Here is a 19,860-nt window from a genome sequence, read left to right on the forward strand (position 1 = left end):
AAAAAAAAAAAAAATAGAAAGAAAAAAATCCCCCCAAACCTAGCTGGCTGTGATGGCAGGTGCCTGTAGTCCCAGCTACTTGGGAGGCTGAGGCAAGAAGACTGCTTGAGCCCAGGAATTTGTGGTTGCTGTGAGCTATGACTCCCAGGGAACAGAGTGAGATTCATTCTCTCTCTCTCTCTCACACACACACACACACACACAAAAGCAAGCAAGCAATAATAATGTGTGTAGGCCAAGGAGAATAATCCAGTAGGCATGGGGACATTGGAAATGCTGGGGAGAGGGAGAGGACAGCTGCAGGGATGACCTTGAGTGTGTGAGGGGTGGGGGGATCCGTGGAGGCCAGGGTAGCAGGAGCTCAGAGTGAAAATTCTCTTTTGTTTGCTTCTGTTTTCTCACTGAAATACAGATGGTTTTCTTATAAAGTATTTTCCTTTATATGGCAGTTAGGACATTATATTGATTTTTTTTGAATTTATGTATGTAAGTAGGTTACATTATCTAGGAATTTTATTTCAGGATGGGAAAGGGGATGATACAAAACACTCAGTAAAAAAGGGGATACTGCTCTGGCAAGATTGAACTCCATCCATTGTAGCAGGGCTTCATATGCCATTGTAAAGCCCATGAGGCTGAATAAGTACAGGAAAAAAGTCACCATTACCCAGGCAGTGTGGAGTTGCCTCTCTGGTTCTGTTTTGCTGTCTGCATAAGGCATGGCTGTCTGACTGTAAAAAGAGTCTAAACTCCCATTTTCCAGCTCTGCCATTCAAATATTTCAGTTGGAGCTGGGTATGGTATCTCACCTCTCTAATCCTAGCACTTTGGGAGGCTGAGGTGGGAGGATCACTTGAGGTCAGGAGTTTGAGACCACCCTGAGCAAGAGTGAGACCAGTCTCTACAAAAAATAGAAAAATTAGCTTGGCATGGGTTGTGGCATATGCCTGTAGTCCCAGCTACTCCACAGGCTGAGGCAAAAGGATCGTGTAAGCCCAGGAGTTTGGGGTGGCAGTGAGCTATGATGATGCTACTGTACTCTAGCTTGGGTAACAGAGGGGCACCCTGTATACAAAACAAAACAAAACATTCCAGTTGGAGGTAAATCCAGCAAGGCTTCCTGGAGGAGAGGAGAGGCAAAAGAGATCATTGTTAATATCTTTTGTTAATTGAGCATATCTACCATGCTGGGAGGTACATGAAGCTATTTTTATCTTTGAAACAATCTGTAGTCAGAGAGGTTAAGTTACTTAGCTTGAGTCACACAGCAAGGCAGCTTTCGAACCCTGGTCTGAGTGATTGCAAAGCCTGACAGGTTCTGGCAGATGAGGGAAAGGAAGGAGGGGGAGGAGCCCTCTGTGACAGTTGTCCTAGAACTGGCATAAACAGGATGTGGTGTTGTATGAAACCTTCCTCTTACTCCACAGCCCGACCCCCCCGAAGCCCTGGTCCCCACCCCTAGAAGACAGCGGAACTGAGAAAAGAAGATTCTGGTGGACAGAACAGCCATGGTCAGGGGCCAGGGGTCATACGGAGAGGGCTGGTGCTGGGGGCTAGGAGGGCACTCAGTGGAAAGTCGGTCTGTAGGATGAAGGTCACAGGCTGGGAAGGGAACCCAACTATGACAAGGGGCCTGGCTGGGTGAAGAGAGATATGGTGGCTCTAGGTTTAGGCCCAGAAAGCGGATCCCTGGGTCTCTTTGAGTGTTGCCCAGGGTACCCATCAAGAGGGCTGGAATCCAGCCCCTGCTTTCCTCAAGCTGTGTGCCCTGCTGGTCGCTGGAAAGGGCTCCTTTTCCTAATGTTCACAAAAGCATCAGCTGGGCTAGCGTGACAGTGCTCTTCATTAGCAGATGGAGAAACTGAGGTGTGGGGCAGAGGGTAGGGGCTGAGGTCAGGCCAGCTCAACTCTCACTGAGCTCCTCTGCAGTCTGACTCTTTGGTGGTGTGTGACGTGGACCCGGAGCTGAAGGAAAAGCTGAGGAAATTCCGCTTCCGAAAAGAGACGGACAATGCAGCCATAATAAGTGAGTGATATCGTTACCCAGGGAAGGATGGGAGGGGGTAGGGACAAGCAGGGAGGGTGGAGCTAGTGTCCCCCCAGTGTGGGGGAGGAGCATCTAACCCCTGTGTGCCACCCCTCCCCAGTGAAAGTGGATAAAGACCGGCAGATGGTGGTGCTGGAGGAAGAATTTCAGGTGAGGGGCTAGAGTGACTGGGACCTCCAAGAGGTACAGGGTGGGAATGGGATATCCAAGTGGCTGGAACTGATGCTAAGAGCCTGGCACTGGGGACCAGAAATACCTGGAAACCAACTTTCAGCTCAGTCGTGACCTTAGACAAGAGAATTCTTCGCCTGCATGTTTCCATTTTTATGAAAACTGGCCTGTTTATGGATTTTTCATCTCAACTGAGTTCACTTTTGGTCTCTAGGATTGTGAGTCTCCGTCTCAGGCTCCGTTTCCTCACCTGTGAAATGGGGAAAACGGTTCTTGCCTCACAGCATTGTTTGCACATGCAATGATTTAATCCTTGGGTTTAAAACAAGGCCTGGCACATAGTATATGCTAAATAAAGTGATAATGATGATGATAATAATAATAGTTGTTCTCTGGGAGGCCAAGGCAGGTGGATTGCTTGAGCTTAGGAGTTTAAAACCAGTCCGAAAGATCCAAAAGCAAGACCTCATCTCTACTAAAAATAGAAAAATTAGCTGGGCATGGTGACACCTGCTTGTAGTCATAGCTACTTGTGAGGCTGGGGCAAAAGGATCCCTTGAACCTAGGAATTTGAGGTTGCTGTATGCTGCAATGACACCACAGCACTCTACCTAGGGTGACAGAATGAGACTTGATCAATAATAATAATAATAATAATAATATTATAGGCCAGGCGCTGTGGCTTATACCTGTAATCCCAGCATTTGGGAGGGTGGGCAGATTGCCTAAGTTCACAGGTTTGAGACTAGCCTGAGCCAGAGCAAGACCCTGTCTCTAAAAATAGCTGGGCATTATGGTGGGCACCTGTAGTTCCAGTATTCAGAAGGCTGAGGCAAGAGAACTCCTTAAGCCCAGGAGTTCAAGGTTGCTGTGAGCTATGAGGCCATGGCATGCTACCTAGGGCGACTAAGTGAGACTGTCTCAAAAAAAAAAAAAATTATAAACTGCTTATTGGCACTTAAATGAAAGAGTTTCCAGATAAGTTAATAAAATGCTAGCAGAAATCCTTTATGAAAGGGTAGACCTCACCCTCCTGTGGCCTCACTGTCTTTTATCTGTAACATGGATGATAAGGTTTATTTCTAGTATCGCTGAGGACTCATGAAGGGGTCCCTGGAGACTGAGGCCGGTGCTGTGTGACAGGAGAAGGGCATGGGTTAGGAGCTGGACTCCTGAAGGCCCTTTGAAAGAAAGTATGGTGTAATGGTTACAGTTGAACATAGATTCCAATATGAACTCTGCTGCTTACTATCCATGCAACCTTGAGCAAGTGCCTTAACACCTCCAGCTCTCAATTTCCTTAGCTTTTAAGTGAGGACCTGCCCCATGGGGTTATGGAAGAGAGAGTTCAGTGAATTTATTTATTTATTTATTTTGAGACAGAGCCTAAAGCTGTCGCCCCGGGTAGAGTGCCATAGCATCACAGCTCACAGCAACCCCAACTTCTGGGCTTAAGTGATTCTCTTGCCTCAGCCTCCCAAGTAGCTGGGACTACAGGAGCCGGCCACAATACCTGGCTATTTTGTGGTTGTAGTTGTCATTGTTGTTTGGCAGGCTCAGGCTGGATTCAAACCCATCAGTTCTGGTGTGTGTGGCTGGCACCTTAGCCGCTTGAGCTACAGGCGCCGAGCCAAATTCAGTGAATTAATCCATGTGCATTTCTTAGAACAGTGCCTTGGCACATAGTAAGTGCTCACCTAAAAGTAGTCATTCCTTTTCTTCTCTCTTGTTTTTTTGCCTCAGAACATTTCCCCGGAGGAACTCAAAATGGAGTTACCGGAGAGACAGCCCAGGTATCCTGGGAGAAGAAAGGGGAGGATCAGGCCATGGGGAGAGAAGTGATGTCAGAGGTACAGACTAAGGGGCTGCTTAGAACATCCCTGTTCACAGATTTAGAATCCCTGTGTTTGACGCCAAGAGTTTCTACTCTAGACTTCTTCCAGGTTCTCTTTGGCACGGTAATATTTTCTTACACTATGGTAGTATCACATATATGTGGTATTGGTTTAGAGTCTTGTTGTACAAACCTTGTCAGGTTTTGGTCTCAACATTACACTGGCATCATTTTTTTTAAGTGAAAATTTCCTTCTTTTTCAGTGTTCAGGAACACTTTAGGTAGCAAAGAACTTATCTGACCTTTAGTAATCAGGAAGAATCCTGTGTGAAGCCACATGAGCCTGGTGCTTTTTTTTTTGGTGAAGAGCTTTTTGACCATTTCTATGAAAACTGTTCTGTTAAGAGTTTTCATCTCACCAGAGTTCATTTTGGGTCTCTTGGATTTTGAACCTCAGTCTCAGGCTGTAGGACTTAGCCAGGATCAGCTTCACCAGTGTATGACCCAGATGGGGGCCTCACACCTGGGGCTTAATGCTGACATTATTTATAGTTTATCCTTGAATTTGTGTTTTGTATGATGTCTGATGGGATGATGGACATCAAAGAAATATGCTGGACTCTTGAAACTAGGGTCACAAGCAATCCCACCCCCAATAGCCTCCTGGGAGAGTCATCAGCCAGCCATTTTCTGAACCTGCCCAGTGACTACTGCTGTCCTCAGGCCCCTGCCAGTGTGGGGAGGGTCAAGATCTAGTATATACCCTCTGCATGACAAGTTACAGGGTACTCTTGTGAGCGTCTGCATGCCCTCTGCACATGTTCCCATGCTCGATAGAGCACAGTTTAAAATAGCAGATTTAAAAAGACTGTAATCAGTTGGAAAAGAGATTTGAGAAGAAAGGAAAAAGGTTTCCAGCTTTTTTGAACAAGGGGTGGCACATTTTCATTTTATAATGGTGTTGACAAATCATGTAGCCATCTCTGGTCACAGACAGGGTTCTAGTTTGCTGGACAGTATTGTATAGTGGATGAGCACTTATGCTCTGGGGCTAAATTTTCTGGGTTCAAATTTCTGTGGATACAGGATTATCCATAGAACCTTGGGCAAGCAACTCTGGGGCCTCAATTTTCTCATCTGTATATTATATGGGTATATTAGTAGTACCTAAATCATAGGGTTACGGTAAGTCAAATAAGTGTTTATATTATTCTGAATAATTTATTGTTTGAGGCCAGCACCCCAGATCCCAGGCATCAACCTTAGGTTCTCAGACTCAGTCAAGTCTTCAAGGTTGTGGACTCAGGTAATGGCTGTTGGGCCTGGGCTGCAAGGTAATGTCCTGAGTTTGAATTCCCTTTTGCTGGTGTAGGTTTGTGGTTTACAGCTACAAGTACGTGCATGAGGATGGCAGAGTGTCCTACCCTTTGTGTTTCATCTTCTCCAGCCCTGTAGGTGAGACACTGACCTGAAAAGAGGGTCTTCAATTCGGGGTGCAGGGTGTGTATGTGAGTGCAGGTGTGTGCTTGTGGGTGACTGTGGATGTATGCAGTCACCCAAATTAGAGTATGAGCATGTGACAGTGTGTGTGGGACTAGGTAATACGTGTGTGGCATGTGTGGTATGTAAGGACAGTGATTGGAGGTGGAGGCTCAGATTTACCAAGAGCCCACCCATCCTCCTCAGTCCTGGAGAGTGAGCCAATCCACCTTTTCCTTTTACCTCGAAGACCCTGTCTGGCTTCTAAATCATCTTCAGAGATCCTCAGAAGAAGGGTCTCTTTGTTTGAAGCCCCCAAACAAAGCTAGGAATTTTTTTTTTTTTAAAGGAAAGTCTCACTTTGTTGCTCTCAGTAGAGTGCTATAGCATCACAGCTCACAGAACCTCCAGCTCCTGGGCTTAGGCAATTCTCTTGTCTCAGTCTCCTGAGTAGCTGGGACTACAGGCGCCCGCCACAACGCCTATTTTTTTGTTGTTGTTGTTGCAGTTTGGCCCGGGCTGGGTTCGAACCCGCTGAGCCACAGGCACCACCCCAAACCTAGGAATTTTGAGTGCAGTGCATGGACCATCTTAGAATAGCTGCCAGGACCCTTAGGAAACTGCAAAGTCTGGTGGACATTCCTAGAGAACATGTTTAGGTTCCCCCACTTAGGCGCCTTTCTGCTCTTTTCCATGCAGGCTGCAAGCCCGAACAACAGATGATGTACGCTGGGAGTAAAAACAGGCTGGTGCAGACAGCAGAGCTCACCAAGGTCCAGGCTGGGGCCAGGCTCCAGAGAATGAGGGAGGAGGGGTCTGATCCCCTGGGTATGAAGGGGGAAAGGGAGTCTGGAGGCATGGACTCCTGGGTCTGAAGGACGAGGGGGCCGGAGTCCTCATTGCCTCAGCTCTTGGGTGGATCGCAATGCTGAGATCTCTTTCTGTCCAGGTGTTTGAAATCCGCACCACTGATGACCTCACCGAGGCCTGGCTCCAAGAAAAGTTGTCTTTCTTTCGTTGACTTCTGGGCTGGAGACTTGAATTCCTGATGACTGAGTTCCCAAGGGGACTGGGGTTTCGAACCCCTAGGACCTGAGTATCCAAGACCAAAAAGAAATTAAAAATGCAGAGAACTCAGAGATTCTCAGTTCTGGCTCAGTTTCTACCCTCACCTTGCGGACTCTCTGCAGTACCAGATTCTGGTCGGCAGGGGGCGGGAAGACCTAGTGAAATGCAAGCTGGGTCCCTAAAGGAAAGGAAGATACCTGTTTCTCCCCAAGAAAGGGAGGTGCCTGTAGAATTTCCTGGGGAGGGAAAGTGGGGATGTCGCAGGAGATGGGAGTGGCCTGGGTCCGGGTGTCCTGGAGGAATTCGGGGAAGAGCTGAATCTACAGAGGAGTCACTCCCCAGGGGAACAAGGACCCCTGAGAGTAAAGAAGGCAGACTGCCTGTTTCCTTCATCTCTCTCTCCTCTTTCCCCAGCTGTGGGGGGTGTCTAGCAGGCATCAGCTGGCACCGAAGACGATTTTTCTCAGCTGAGCCCCCGTGTAGGAAGAATTTAGGGTCAAAAAGGATCAAACATAATTGCTTCAGGGGGTTGGCAGCTGCTGAGGATGGATGGCTTGTGCGGCTGGGTGGGCCTGAGGGCCCAGAGCTGGGGAAGATGAAGAGAATCCAGGACCCTCAGTGGACCCCTCAGGGGTATGAAGTTGAAGAGACAGCGAAGGGACACCTGCCTCCATTCTGGAGATACCTCTTTCCTTGCTTCTTGTATCTCTGGACATTGAACTCTCTCAGGCATTCTCTCTGTCTTTGAGGGACATATATTGAGCACCCACAGTGTATCAGGTTCAGAGAATTCCGAGATGGGCAGGTCTTCATAGAGATGAATCACACACTTCCTGTCTCACTCTGCTTCTCCTCCATGTCTCTGATCTCTGTCCATGGATTCAGGAACCTGGGAACTCCCTCCCCCCATCCCTTTCCAGGTTCCTTGATGAGAGGTGGCCGTTACCATGGTAACAATGACACAGTGACCTTGGGCCTGGGCTGCTCCTCCCCCAACCCTAGCATTCCTGGAGGGAGGGTCTAAAAACCCAGCTTCAACCCCTAACCCCAGCTGGTAATGCACTATCCCCTTACCACCTTACTCTGCCCCATCTCTTGCCCTGTTGTCTCCAATCAAGACAAGCCCTTTGCAAGAGAGATTCAGGAAAGCATCATTCTACATTAGACCATAGAGAAATTCTCTGCCCTCAATTTTCTGGGGATTGGGTTGAGCTCCTCTCCTCTCTCTTAGGGCCCTTCTCCTGCCCCCATATCTCTATCTCATCTCCTGATCACAAGCCCAGTCCCTGATGGCAGGAGATGGAAGAGGAAGCCTGGATTTAGGACAGGTCATTCATTTCAGAGCATAAGAAACTCCTGGCCTGCAGAGGTCAGAAAGGGAAAGGGACTGGTCCAAGGTCATGCATTTACATGATCCAATGAATAATACTAGCTAACCCTTCTATTGAGGGCTTCCTATGTGCCACGTGCTTTTATAAGCAATTTACAGATATTAACTTTTTTTTTTTTGAGAGAGAGTTTTTGTTGCCCTCAAAAACTAGAGTGCTGTGTTGTCATCATAGCTCACAGCAACGTCAAGCTTTTGGGCTTAAGTAATCCTCTTCCCTCAGCATCCCAAATAACAGAGATGACAGGTGCCTGCCATGAGGCCTGGCTCGTTTTTTCCATTTTTAGTAGAGATGGGGTCTCACTCTTGCTAAGGCTTGTCTCAAACTCCTGAGCTCAAGCAATCCTGCCTCGGCCTCCCAGAATGTTAGGATTACAGGCATCAGCCACCCGGCCTTCCCTATCAACTCATTTAATCCTTATGTTATTTCATGAAGTAGATACCTATTACTAGCCCCAACTGAAAATGAAGAAATCAAGGCACAGAGGCTAGAAATTGTTGCTTGAAGCCACAAGGATCGTGGACTGTATGAACCTTGAACCGGTAGAACTCTAACCTCATACTATCTCGTGGGTAATGGTTACATTCTCTCTTAGGCAAGAGATTGAGAGAACCGTATCCTCCTCTCTCAACTCCTCCTCTTCCCCAGGGCTTCCCACCTTTTCATAGTGGAACTTATGTTTGCATCCTGTACCCCAATCAGAAAGAGGCATATACAAGGATTTGCCCAATCAGGAGCAAAGAATTTGGAAAGCAGGAGCCAATCAGCGAGGGTGACTCAGAGAGGCAGTCCAATGCAGAGTGAATTTGGCTAGGGATTGTGGAAAGACCAATTAAAGAGGCCAGAATAGAGTACAGTATCCAATGAATAGTCAGCACAATGGAGGCGTCTCTCCAGTTTGGGGCGACTCCCTGGAGAGGCAGTACAAACTGGGGATCCATCCACTCCTCTAATTCTACCAACCTATCCTACTCCCTAACTTTTGAATCCAGGTCCTTGACTTTCCTTGGGAACTTCTTCCTAAGCTTGAATGTGAGCCCAGCTCATGTTGAAGAGGCGGAGATTGGACTTGAGGACAGAGCAGAGAGTGGAAGATCCACTCTAGGTATTAGGCACCAAGCTAGTCAGCTTTGGGGAAGGAGGCTAAGCTGTAGGGGTAGGGCTTAGGCTAAAGAGTGGGGCTTAGACTTGTGGGCAGGGCCTAGGCTGAGGAAGTCTAAATGTTATACACTTTGAGATGGTCTCTAAGAGGGAACGACGGGGGACGGGTTGAATGGGCGTGGCTTCGGCCGGATAGGGGCCGGAGTTTTGTTTGGGGGCGGGGCCTAAGAGACTGGGCGTGGCCTAGGCTTTTCAAAGAATGGGATTGATCAGGGGTCTGTATTGAAAAGTTTGAGGCAGAAATTAGGGCCACAGGGACACAATTAACACTACCTCAGTCTGTTGACTTCTCTTTCAGGACAATTCACACTCACTCCCAAACCCTATGGAACAGCCACTTCTACCCCCTTTCTTCTGGGGTCCCTGAAGTGAGTCTGCAGTGAGCCTAGCTCCCTAGCTCTTTCTAAAGACATATTCAAAAACACATGTTTACTGAATTACCAGGTGCCAATAACTGTCTGAGCACTGAAGAAAATTGGTGCCCCTGCCACTCTCCTCGGGAAGCTTACTTTTTTTTTTTTTTGAGACAGAGCCTCAAACTATCCCCCTTGGTAGAATGCCGTGGCATCACAGGTCACAGCAACCTCCAACTCCTGGGCTCAAGCGAGTCTACTGCCTCAGCCTTCCAAGTAGCTGGGATCACAGGCGCCTGCCACAACGCCTGGCTATTTTTTGGTTGCAGCCGTCATTGTTGTTTTGGAGGGCCCAGTTTGGATTCAAACCCTTCACCTTAGGTGTATGTGGCTGGCGCCTTAGCCACTTGAGCAACAGGCGCCAAGCCAGGAAGCTTACATTTCAATAACTAGACAGTAAAAATATATATAAACAATAAATTGGTAAACAAGATGCTCAGAGAGTGATAAGTGCTATATGAGAGCCACAAAATGAGGTGATGTGCTATTGGTATGACCTGGCAGGACTATTTGTTGCCTTTTTAGTCTAGAGAATGGTCCTGCTTCCCCTACCCCTGCCCAACATTTACTAACAGGCAGCAAAGATGAAATAATTTTATGGTGAGCATCTATATACTCACCACCTAGATGCTACCATTGATTTTTCACTGTAGTTGCTTTATCATATATCCATCTACCTATCCATCCATCACTCCATCTTATTTTTAAAATATATTTCAAAGTTGGGCAGTGCCTGTGGCTCAAAGGGGTAGGGCACTGGCGCCATATACCAGAGGTGGCGGGTTCAAACCCAGTGCCCAGCCAAAAAAAAGTAAAATAAGAACACTTTGGTGGGGGCCCTGGCAGGGGTGATATGTGTAAATTAAGGATGGAAAAAGAAGGTCTCTCTTAACTCACCTTCCATGGAAAGGGAAGAAGTGTACAAAGGCCCAGGGGCTGCCATGAGCTGGTGTATTGGAGGAATAGAAAAGTGGTCACTGAAGCTGGGAGACAGTGTGGTTGGCAGTGAGGTCAGCAGGGGCCAGCGTGCATGGGACCAGATAGGCGATATGAATGAGGCTCCCTCTGCCTCGGTCTCATGCTCTCCGTTTCTCCATCTCTGTGAATCACTGTCTCTTATTATTATCTTTTTTCTCATTATCCCTTTTTTACTGCTGTCCAGACCAGATCTGCCCTCACCCCCTTTCCCCTCCACCTCCACCCTATTCTGCCATGTACTATCTTTGTGATATTGGGCAAGTGACTGAACCTCTCTCTGCCTCAAGTTTCTTTATCCATAAAATGAAGATTGTGGCTGTGGTGGGGATTGAATGAAGCATTATATGTGAAGCCCTTAGAATCATTCCTGACACATAGGAGTGCTGTGTATGTGGTCACTTTTGTTGTTGTTATTCTTCCTACCCTCAGGCTCCAGTAGGGAGCACTAGAAACCATGGTAGGTGGGGATACTGCCTGGGTGGTAATGGGTGGAGTCTGGTGACTGGAGAAATTGTGTATGTCCCCAGAGGCATCTAATGGTTGTGAATGGGGTCAAGGGTCACTAGATAGAGGATCTGCAGAAGTGGCTTGATCTACGGGGTAGAGCAGGCTTCACGTAAAGAATCTAGAGAAGGGGTATGGGGGAGCGCCTTGATACAGTGGGATCTCAGATGGGAAGGGATTGAGACTCCAGGGTTCTGGAGGACTGCATGCAACAAGGCAGATATTGTGGGGAGGACTTTCTGGGTGTGGGGGCCCTGTGAGTATCTCAGAAAGAGATGCAGAATGGCGGGGCATGCATGGTGGCTCACACCTGTAATCCCAGCACTCTGGGAGGCTGAGGCAGGCAGATCACCTGAGCTCACAAGTTTGAGACCAGCCTGAGCTAGAGCCAGACCCCGCCTCTAAAAATAGCTGGGCATTGTGGTGGGTGCCTGTAGTCCCAGCTACTTGGGAGACTGAGGCAAGAGAATCACTTGAACCCAGGAGTCTGAGGTTGCTTTGAACTATAACACCATGGCACTCTACCGGGGATGGCAAAGTGAGACTATCTCAAAAAAGAAAAAAGAAAGAAAAAAATGCACAGTGACCTGAGATACTCAGTGAGGTTTGAGGGATGGACTGGGGATGACCAGCTATAGGGTAGAACTCTGAACAAGGAAGAAGCAAGGCATTCTGGGTTCCATGGAAGTCCCAGAGAGGGAACAAGGGCCTGCAGGGTCCAAGAGAGATAATGGGAACAGGGAAGAGTCAGGGTCTTCAAGGAGACAGGACTGGTTGGGGGATGGGAAAGAATCTGGGGCAAATTTGGGAACCAAGAGATGCCTTGGAGGGATGGGAGAGAGAAAGGTCTAAGATCCCCAAAGGGGTTCCAGGATAGTCTGGGGTCTGATGGGAATGATGGGGAAGGTTTAAAGGGGATAAAAAACATTTCAGTACCCCCTAGAAGTTATACATGGTTTGGAGTCCATACTGGGGGGTCAAGGAATGGGTTAGGGTCCTTGAGGGTAAAAGGACATGGCTAGAGGTCCCCAGGAAGGAAGAGAATATGGCTTGTGCTTCTAGATGGCAGAACATGGTTTGAGTCCACAAAGGGAGTAAGGCATGATCTGGGATCTCCTTGGATGCTGATACATGGTTTGAGGTGTCCTGAATGTTGGGGTCCTGGTCTGGGGTCCCTCAGGGAGTGGGTGTGGTCTGGAGTCTATCTGAATGTTGGGGTATGATTTAGGGTCCCTGGTGGGGTGATCTGGATCTTTTTGGATGCTGAGACATGCTCTTGGTCTCCTGGATGTGGGAAGATGGTTTGGGGTCCCTGACAGGGTGGAGGCATAGTCTCAGGATACAAGGAGAGTAGGACATGGTTTATAGTCCTGGGTGGCTCTAGAACATCGTCTGGGTCCTAAAAAAAGGAGAGGCTTGGTCTGAGTTTCTCCTGGGCATTGGGACTTGATCCCAGGTCTCTGTAGAGACAGCTGGGATCCCTAGGCCAGCTGGGCGTGGTCTGAGGGGGGTCTCCCGGGACGCTGGCGGGGCTGGAGGTGGGGATGGGGAGGGGCGGGGGCGGGCCCGCGGCAGCTCTGCAGTGAAGAAGGGTCTGCGGCGGACCCGGGGCGGGGATCTGGGGTTTGCGGCCGCCCCGCCCGGCCGCCCCCTGGCCAGCGCCCCCTCCCCCCTTGCGGCGGCAGTGGCGGCGGGCGGCGCGGAGGGCGGAGCTCGGCGGCGGCTCGGGAGGGAGGGCGGGAGGCGGGAGGGAGGCGGCCCCGCGGCACCGCGCCCCCTCCCCCGGCCCTCCCCCCACCATGGCGCGGAGTGAGGCGGCGGCGGCGGGGCCGGGCCCGGGGCCCCCCCCGGGCTGGGTGAGCGCGGCCCGCAGCGGCCCGGGAGGCGGCGGGCGGGGGCGCCGGTGTGTGCGCGGGTGTGAGCGTGCGAGCGTGTGAGTGTGTGTCCGCGGCGCTGCGGCGGGCCCGGCGTGCGCTCGCGCGGCCCTGTGTGTGCCCGGCGCCGGCGTGTGCGGCGTCCTGCTTGTGTGGCCATCCGGGTGTGTGCTGGGTGTCGAGCCGAGCTGGTGTGTCCGGCTGTGCGTGTATGTGCCCGCGAGTGACCGTCCGGCTGTGTGTCTGGGGGGCTGTCGCGCGCCCATCGGAGGGGCTGTGTGCAGGTGTGTGTGCGTGGGTTGTGTGCCCAGGTGTGAGTCTCCCCAGTCAGTGTGTATGCGCGGTTGGCTGCGTTGGGCGTTTATGTCCAGGTTGGATGCCCATCCAAGGGTCTGTGTAGCCGGGTGTGCCCGCCTGGGTGTCCATTTGTATGTGTGTGTGTGTCTGCGGGTCGTATGTTTCCGAGGGTGTGTATCTGTGAGTCCACGTCAGGTTCCCAGCTGAGGGTCTGAGGCTCAGCGCCTTGTGTGTCCAGGCCTCTGTGTGGGCTTGGGGGAAGGGAGTTCACTGTCCCTGTCAACTGAGGGGTCCTCAGCGGTCCTTGGGGGAGGCGGCCATGTCTTCCCCTTCCCGGTGGCTGGGGGGGATGGGCAGCCGGGAGGTGGACAGATGGAGGAAGGATGAGAGGCCGAGAGATGGACAGATGGGCCCTGGGGTGGGGGTGGGGGCGAAGACCTGGCCTTTCCCCACCCCACCCCACCCCACCCTAGTTCCCCTACCGGCCAGATATCTGCAGATGGGGCCAGAGTTACCTGCATCCTGTTGTCCAGGCTAGGGGATCTTTGGGGTTGCTGGTGGGAGGATCTCCTTGGAATGGTGCTCTAGGACTCAACCCCCAAACCCTCTGAGATTCCACCTGCTGAACTCTGACCTCTGACCCTGGCTTGTGCCCTGGGTTGGGGTGGCCTGCAGAATGTTCTAGGAGGAATGTTAGGATTTCTTTGGCTGGGAAAGTAGGTGGGGTGGGGGAGCCTCAAACTGGGAAGGATGTATGTTCTTGACTGTGTGTGAGTGTGAATCTGGGTCTGTTCATTGACTCTCCTACTGTAGTTCAGTATTTTGTGTGTGTTTGTAAGTGTGTAAATCACTCCCAGGACTGTCGTGTGAGCATGTGTCTGCTAGGAGTGAACATCCTGGAGTATCTGAAAAGGTGAATCTTTTTGTGCCTGTGTGCTTGCTCCAGCATGTATCAGCCTTGTAAGAGTGTCTATGAATGTTTGTTCTCTGTGTGTATGTGAGGTGTGTATCAGCTAGTGTCATGTCTTATCTGTTGGTATGCGAATATATCAGCTTTATGACTGCACCATGGGAATAAATGAAGTTGTATGAGTGTGGGCATTTGCGAGTATGTCCCTTTGTGCAGGCATGTTTCTGTTATATGTGTGTGCCCCAGTGTGTTGGTGAGTGTGCAAGGAACATCTGTTATAGGTGCATGTACCTGGTTGTCTGTTGGGGGCATATAGGTTTTTCTGTTGTATCTGTGCATTTCTGTGTGTGAACATGCAAAGGAAAGTCAGTGTTGTATGTGTGTTGTTGTATACAGTGTGTCAACCTTGAGGGTATGTGTCCATCTATATTGTGAGTCCATTTGTACTTCAATGTTGGTCTCTGGGGAGTGGGGTTTGTTCAAACATGTATGTTTGGGATACACATTGCTATGCTTCTGGCAGAGGGCAGACCCTACTTTGGGACCCTATGTGGTATGCTGGGGTCCAGCCTGGGGTCCCTGGACACAAGTGTGTCCATATCCCAGGCCAAGTGCCCATAGAGGGTGGGGAGCCCACAGAGCATGGTGGTGTGCCCATGGAAATTCAGATGTAGAGACTTGGATTGAGGGCCCATGTGGGTTTTGACATGCCCACACTTGTTGGGGTAGGCAATGGTGTGAGGGCAGAGATGGAAACCTCTGGCCCTTCCCCAGCTCCTGGTACTGTTCAGGCCTTTGAAGTTGAGGGTTTGGGATGTGAACTCTTGGCATCTAAAGGAGGAAGGTCATGCTGGCCCAGACTCCTGGATCTGAGGAAGGAGGGGGGTGGGTCTCAGACTTTAGGATCTTGAGGGAGGAAGGGGCTGGGGTTCTTGGCCTCTGAGATCCTGGAGGACAGACAAAAGGCTAAAGTCCTGGATTCCTGGGTTTTGGAGTATGAACAGTCCTGAGGTCCAGTCTTTTATGTTTCCAAAGATGACGTCTAGGTCCCTTTGAGAGTGTTCAGAGTCTGCAGCAGGAGAGCTGAGAAAGTGATCACTCTAGGGACTCCCTTGACTGAGATGGTCTCTGAGGCAGAACCTGGTACCCAGAGAAGAGCCAGAAGGAGCTAACAAGGTGATTTTGTCCTTTTGCAGGTGCTGGCCCAGGCCTTGACTCCCTGAAGAGAGGTGAGTGGAGCCCTAAGGTTGGGTGGAGAGATGTGGGGTGATGGGGCTTGCTCTGAGTGGGCTTGAGGCCTGGAACCCTGACTAGCCTGGATGTCAGGGCAGGATATGACAGTGACCCCAGGCTGGGAAGTGGTACCAAGGTCAGAAGCATCAAGGTTGGTGAGGGCTTTTGGTGGCTGGGAGGCTCTCAGAGCAGGTTGGGGTCTCTGGGCAAGACAATTCCCCTCTCAGGAAGGTGGTTGAGAAAGTGAGATTTCCTCATGCTATCAGTAAAGGACACATGAGAGGTTCAGGACATAAAATAATCCTGGAATTAGAGAGTGGAATGCATATGTGTTATCATTTTGTGTGTGCATGTACATATGTGTGGAGTGATCTTCTGATAGGCTGACCTGCTGGTGGCTAAGCATGCCAGAGAAAATAATAAATTATTAATAATAATAATAGCAGCAGCTGACATTTATGTAGTGTTAACCTTGTCACAAGCTATTCTAAGCAAGTTACAAAAATCTTTTCTCATTGAATCTTCTCAGCAACCCAAGGAGGTAGGCGTGCTATCATCATTCCCATTTTACAGGTGAGCACACTGAGACACAAAGAGGGGAAATCACTTGACAAAAGTCACACAGCAGGAAATTGGGGTGACAAGCCAGGTGGTAGGGTCCAGCTTCTTCTTATTCTTTTTTTTTAGAGACAGAGTTTCACTTTATCACCCTTGGTAGAGTGCCATGGCGTCACATTTCACAGCAACCTCCAACTCCTGGGCTTAAGTGATTCTCTTGCCTCAGCCTCCTGAGTAGCTGGGGCTACAGGCCTGCCACAACACCTGGCTATTTTTTGTTGCAGTCTGGCTGGGGCCAGGTTTGAACCTGTCACCCTCGGCATATGGGGCCGGTTCCCTACCCAATGAGCCACAGGCGCCACCCCCTAGGGTCCAGCTTATATCCTGCAATGATGGACTACCTCTTAATAAGTATTAGCTATTATCATTGCTATTGTGATTCCTTCGATTTGAGTCCCACCCCAGCTGTGGGAGGCAAGTTTTGTGCTTCCATTTCATAGATTAGGGTTCTGAGCCCTGGAGACACTGCAGCCAAGCAGGTGCAGAGTTGGGGCTTCTAACTCTGGAGTCCCCCTTTCTAGGTCAGGGTTTTCAGTATAATACAGGACAGTGTCCTATTGGTAGTAAAGGGCAAGTTGTGGGTACATGGAGGGGGTACTCAGAGATAGTTGTACACCCCAACTCTGCTTCTTTTTCTCTTGTTAGCCTTGTCACTGTCTCCCTTAGTGTTTATCTCTTTCACACTCATTGGTGTTAATCTCTCTTACACTTGCTTCTTTTCCCTCTGCCTGTCTCTCCTTCTCCTCGTCTCTCCAGCCCTGTGTCCCAGTCTCTCTTTTCCATGTCTCCTTCTTCACTCCCAGCTTTCTGCCTCTTTTTGCTTTAGTCTCCCTTCCTATCTCTTCCCCTTCCATTCAGATTCTCCTTCTTTGTCTCTTTCTCTCTGTCTCTCTGCCTGTCCATCTCTCCTTCCCCCTTTCCTCTCCCTGTCTCTCTTTATCTCTCTGTCTGACACAGTCCCCCTCCCCAAGGACAGAAAGATCCAGGCCACATAAGGCCACAGCCCCTAACACAGATTCCTAGGAGGTGGACCAGCAGGGGCTGGGTATAGAACAGGGTGGGGTGAAAACAGTTTCAGGGATGCCCCCTTCCCATCCTTTCCTCTTCACCCCCCACCCACCCCGTGTTGTGACGGGAGCTGACAGGTCGTAGGCTGCAGCCGTCGCGGGGAATCCCCGCTGGAAGGTTTTGCCTGGAGCAGAGGCAGAGTGTGAGTGTGAGTGCGTGTGAGGGAGTATATGTGTGTGTGTGTAGGCATGTATGGGGGGCCTTGTGTGATGTGCTCACTAATGTGAGCATGAAAGTCTACCCTGCTTGGGAGTTTACCTGAGCCCAGGATGAAAGCAGACTCAGGGAAGGATCTCCTGAGGATTCCTTCACCATCAGCTGGGAGACTGATGGTGTTTCTCAGCCCCTCCCACCTTTACACTGTCTCTGCCACTGCCAAAGTTGGGGGGGGGGAACCTTAACATTTACTAGGTATTTACTGTGTGCCAGGCACAATGTTCAGTGGTTCATGAAGTCAATGAAGATGATGCAATTATTATCCCAATTTATAGAGCAAGAAATTATGGTCTGTTTAGAGGAAATCATTGGTTTGGGGTCACAGAGTTAGCAAATGGGGGAACGGGGATTTGAACCTGAATCTGTTTGATTTCAAAACACTTGCTCTTTGAAGTAATAGTGCATAGTTTATGCCTGGCACATAATAGGCATAATGCTAGGCACTTGATGATGATGATGGTGACAATAATTGCTAACATGTATTAAGCACATTTTATGTGCCAGCCACTGTTCTAGGTACACCACGTTCATTAATCAATGTAATCCTCACAAAAGTAAGGCCTACCTATTTCTATCTCCATTTTACAGATGAAGAAACCGAGAATCAGAGAGGTTCAGACACTTGTCCAAGGTCACACTGTTAGTAAGTACTGGAGCTAGGATTTGAACTCAGGGGATACTGTTTTGATATCTATGGCCTTATGCCATAGTTAACAGTGATTTTCAAAATATTTAGTGGGTACTGGAGGGCCCATGCTGGGCCAGGTGTTACCCCCTGGTTGGGAGATCTTGAGTCCTCTGGGAACTCCTAGAGGAGGGACAGAAGTGAGGATAGGAGACTCAAGGGAGAGGCAGTGGTAGTTTACCAAGCAGCATGGAATTGTAGCAAATGCATGCCAGCTGATGATGACTGCTGCCAATATTATATAGCACACAGTCTTGTGTGTTGGGGATGGAGAGGGATCCAGGTCTGACTCTTAGTGGGACATCTCAGGGTGGTCACACTAGTGGCCAAGCCCTGTGCCTGGGTAACCAGCTTCTTCCCTTGCAGGTCTCATCTCCTCCTCTTGCCTTCCTGCTGCACCATGGCTCCAGGCCCTTTCTCTTCGGTGCTCCTCTCACCACCACCTGCAGCCCTGCCCTTTCTGCTGCTGCTCTGGGCGGGGGCGTCTCGTGGCCAGCCCTGCCCTGGCCGCTGCATCTGTCAGAACGTGGCGCCCACGCTGACTATGTTGTGTGCGAAGACAGGCTTGCTCTTCGTGCCACCTGCCATAGACCGGCGCGTGGTGGAGCTGCGGCTCACCGACAACTTCATCGCAGCTGTGAGGCGCCGAGACTTCGCCAACATGACCAGCCTGGTGCACCTCACCCTCTCCCGCAACACCATCGGCCAGGTGGCAGCTGGCGCCTTTGCTGACCTCCGCGCACTCCGGGCCCTGCACCTCGACAGCAACCGCCTGGCAGAGGTGCGAGGCGACCAGCTCCGAGGGTTGGGCAACCTCCGCCACCTGATCCTTGGCAACAACCAGATCCGCCGGGTGGAGTCGGCTGCCTTTGATGCCTTCCTGTCCACCGTGGAGGACCTGGATCTGTCCTACAACAACCTAGAGGCCCTGCCGTGGGAGGCGGTGGGCCAGATGGTCAACCTGAACACGCTCACATTGGACCACAACCTCATCGACCACATCGCCGAAGGCACCTTCGTGCAGCTTCACAAACTGGTCCGCTTGGACATGACCTCCAATCGCCTCCATAAACTCCCGCCTGATGGGCTGTTCCTGAGGTCCCAAGGTACCGGACCGAAGCCGCCCACGCCACTGACCGTCAGCTTCGGCGGCAACCCCCTACACTGCAACTGTGAGCTGCTCTGGCTGCGGCGGCTGACCAGGGAGGATGACCTGGAGACCTGCGCCACGCCTGAGCACCTCACCGACCGCTACTTCTGGTCCATTCCCGAGGAGGAGTTCCTGTGTGAACCCCCGCTGATTACACGGCAGGCGGGCGGCCGGGCTCTGGTGGTGGAGGGCCAGGCGGTCAGCCTGCGGTGCCGAGCAGTGGGTGACCCTGAGCCGGTGGTACACTGGGTGGCGCCTGACGGGCGGCTGCTGGGGAACTCCACCCGGACCCGGGTCAGGGGAGACGGGACGCTCGATGTGACCATCACCACCTTACGGGACAGTGGCACCTTCACTTGCATCGCCTCCAATGCTGCAGGGGAAGCCACGGCTCCAGTGGAGGTATGTGTGGTACCTCTGCCTCTGATGGCGCCCCCGCCAGCTGCCCCACCGCCTCTTACAGAGCCTGGCTCCTCTGACATCGCCACACCGGGCCGACCTGGTGCCAACGATTCAGCTGCTGAGCGCCGGCTGGTGGCAGCCGAGCTCACCTCGAACTCGGTGCTCATACGCTGGCCAGCCCAGCGGCCTATACCCGGCATCCGCATGTACCAGGTCCAGTACAACAGCTCTGTGGATGACTCCCTTGTCTACAGGTGGGTGTGGGTGCTGTAGTCCCAGGACCACCTCCCAAGACCAGGGCCCTTCCCTGCCACCCACCCATTCCCTTGGCCATCTGGTTCAGGCAGAGTTCTGGATAGTGGTT

General features: G+C 50.9%; 2 protein-coding genes across 2 annotated transcripts in view; both read left to right on the forward strand.

Moving 5' to 3' along the window:
• Window positions 1-1,293: 1,293 nt before the first annotated feature.
• Window positions 1,294-6,670, forward strand: GMFG (glia maturation factor gamma). The gene is made up of 7 exons (XM_003802136.3): window positions 1,294-1,511; window positions 1,930-2,026; window positions 2,148-2,197; window positions 3,962-4,011; window positions 5,425-5,507; window positions 6,231-6,304; window positions 6,481-6,670. Exons 1-7 carry the CDS (start codon window positions 1,509-1,511, stop codon window positions 6,550-6,552), a joined length of 429 nt encoding a protein of 142 aa, XP_003802184.1. The 5' UTR covers window positions 1,294-1,508; the 3' UTR covers window positions 6,553-6,670.
• An 8,638-nt stretch (window positions 6,671-15,308) lies between these two features.
• LRFN1 (leucine rich repeat and fibronectin type III domain containing 1) overlaps window positions 15,309-19,860 on the forward strand; it is a 10,859-nt gene continuing 6,307 nt past the window's right edge. Inside the window, exons 1-3 of the mRNA XM_012812915.1 lie at window positions 15,309-15,353; window positions 17,848-17,902; window positions 18,311-19,750. Of these exons, the coding sequence (XP_012668369.1) occupies window positions 18,345-19,750 (1,406 nt within the window). The 5' untranslated portion in view covers window positions 15,309-15,353; window positions 17,848-17,902; window positions 18,311-18,344. The remainder of the gene's footprint in view (window positions 15,354-17,847; window positions 17,903-18,310; window positions 19,751-19,860) is intronic.

This window comes from Otolemur garnettii, unplaced genomic scaffold (genome assembly GCF_000181295.1).
Source record: "Otolemur garnettii isolate 467f Iridium unplaced genomic scaffold, OtoGar3 scaffold00233, whole genome shotgun sequence".
Taxonomy (NCBI): Eukaryota; Metazoa; Chordata; class Mammalia; order Primates; family Galagidae; genus Otolemur; species Otolemur garnettii.

Bases quoted from the DNA above. Each gene is read 5' to 3' on its own strand.
- GMFG (XM_003802136.3), top strand. The intron at 2,027-2,147 runs GTGAGTGATATC...ACCCCTCCCCAG, and splicing joins GGACAATGCAGCCATAATAA to TGAAAGTGGATAAAGACCGG. The intron at 4,012-5,424 runs GTATCCTGGGAG...TTGCTGGTGTAG, and splicing joins TTACCGGAGAGACAGCCCAG to GTTTGTGGTTTACAGCTACA.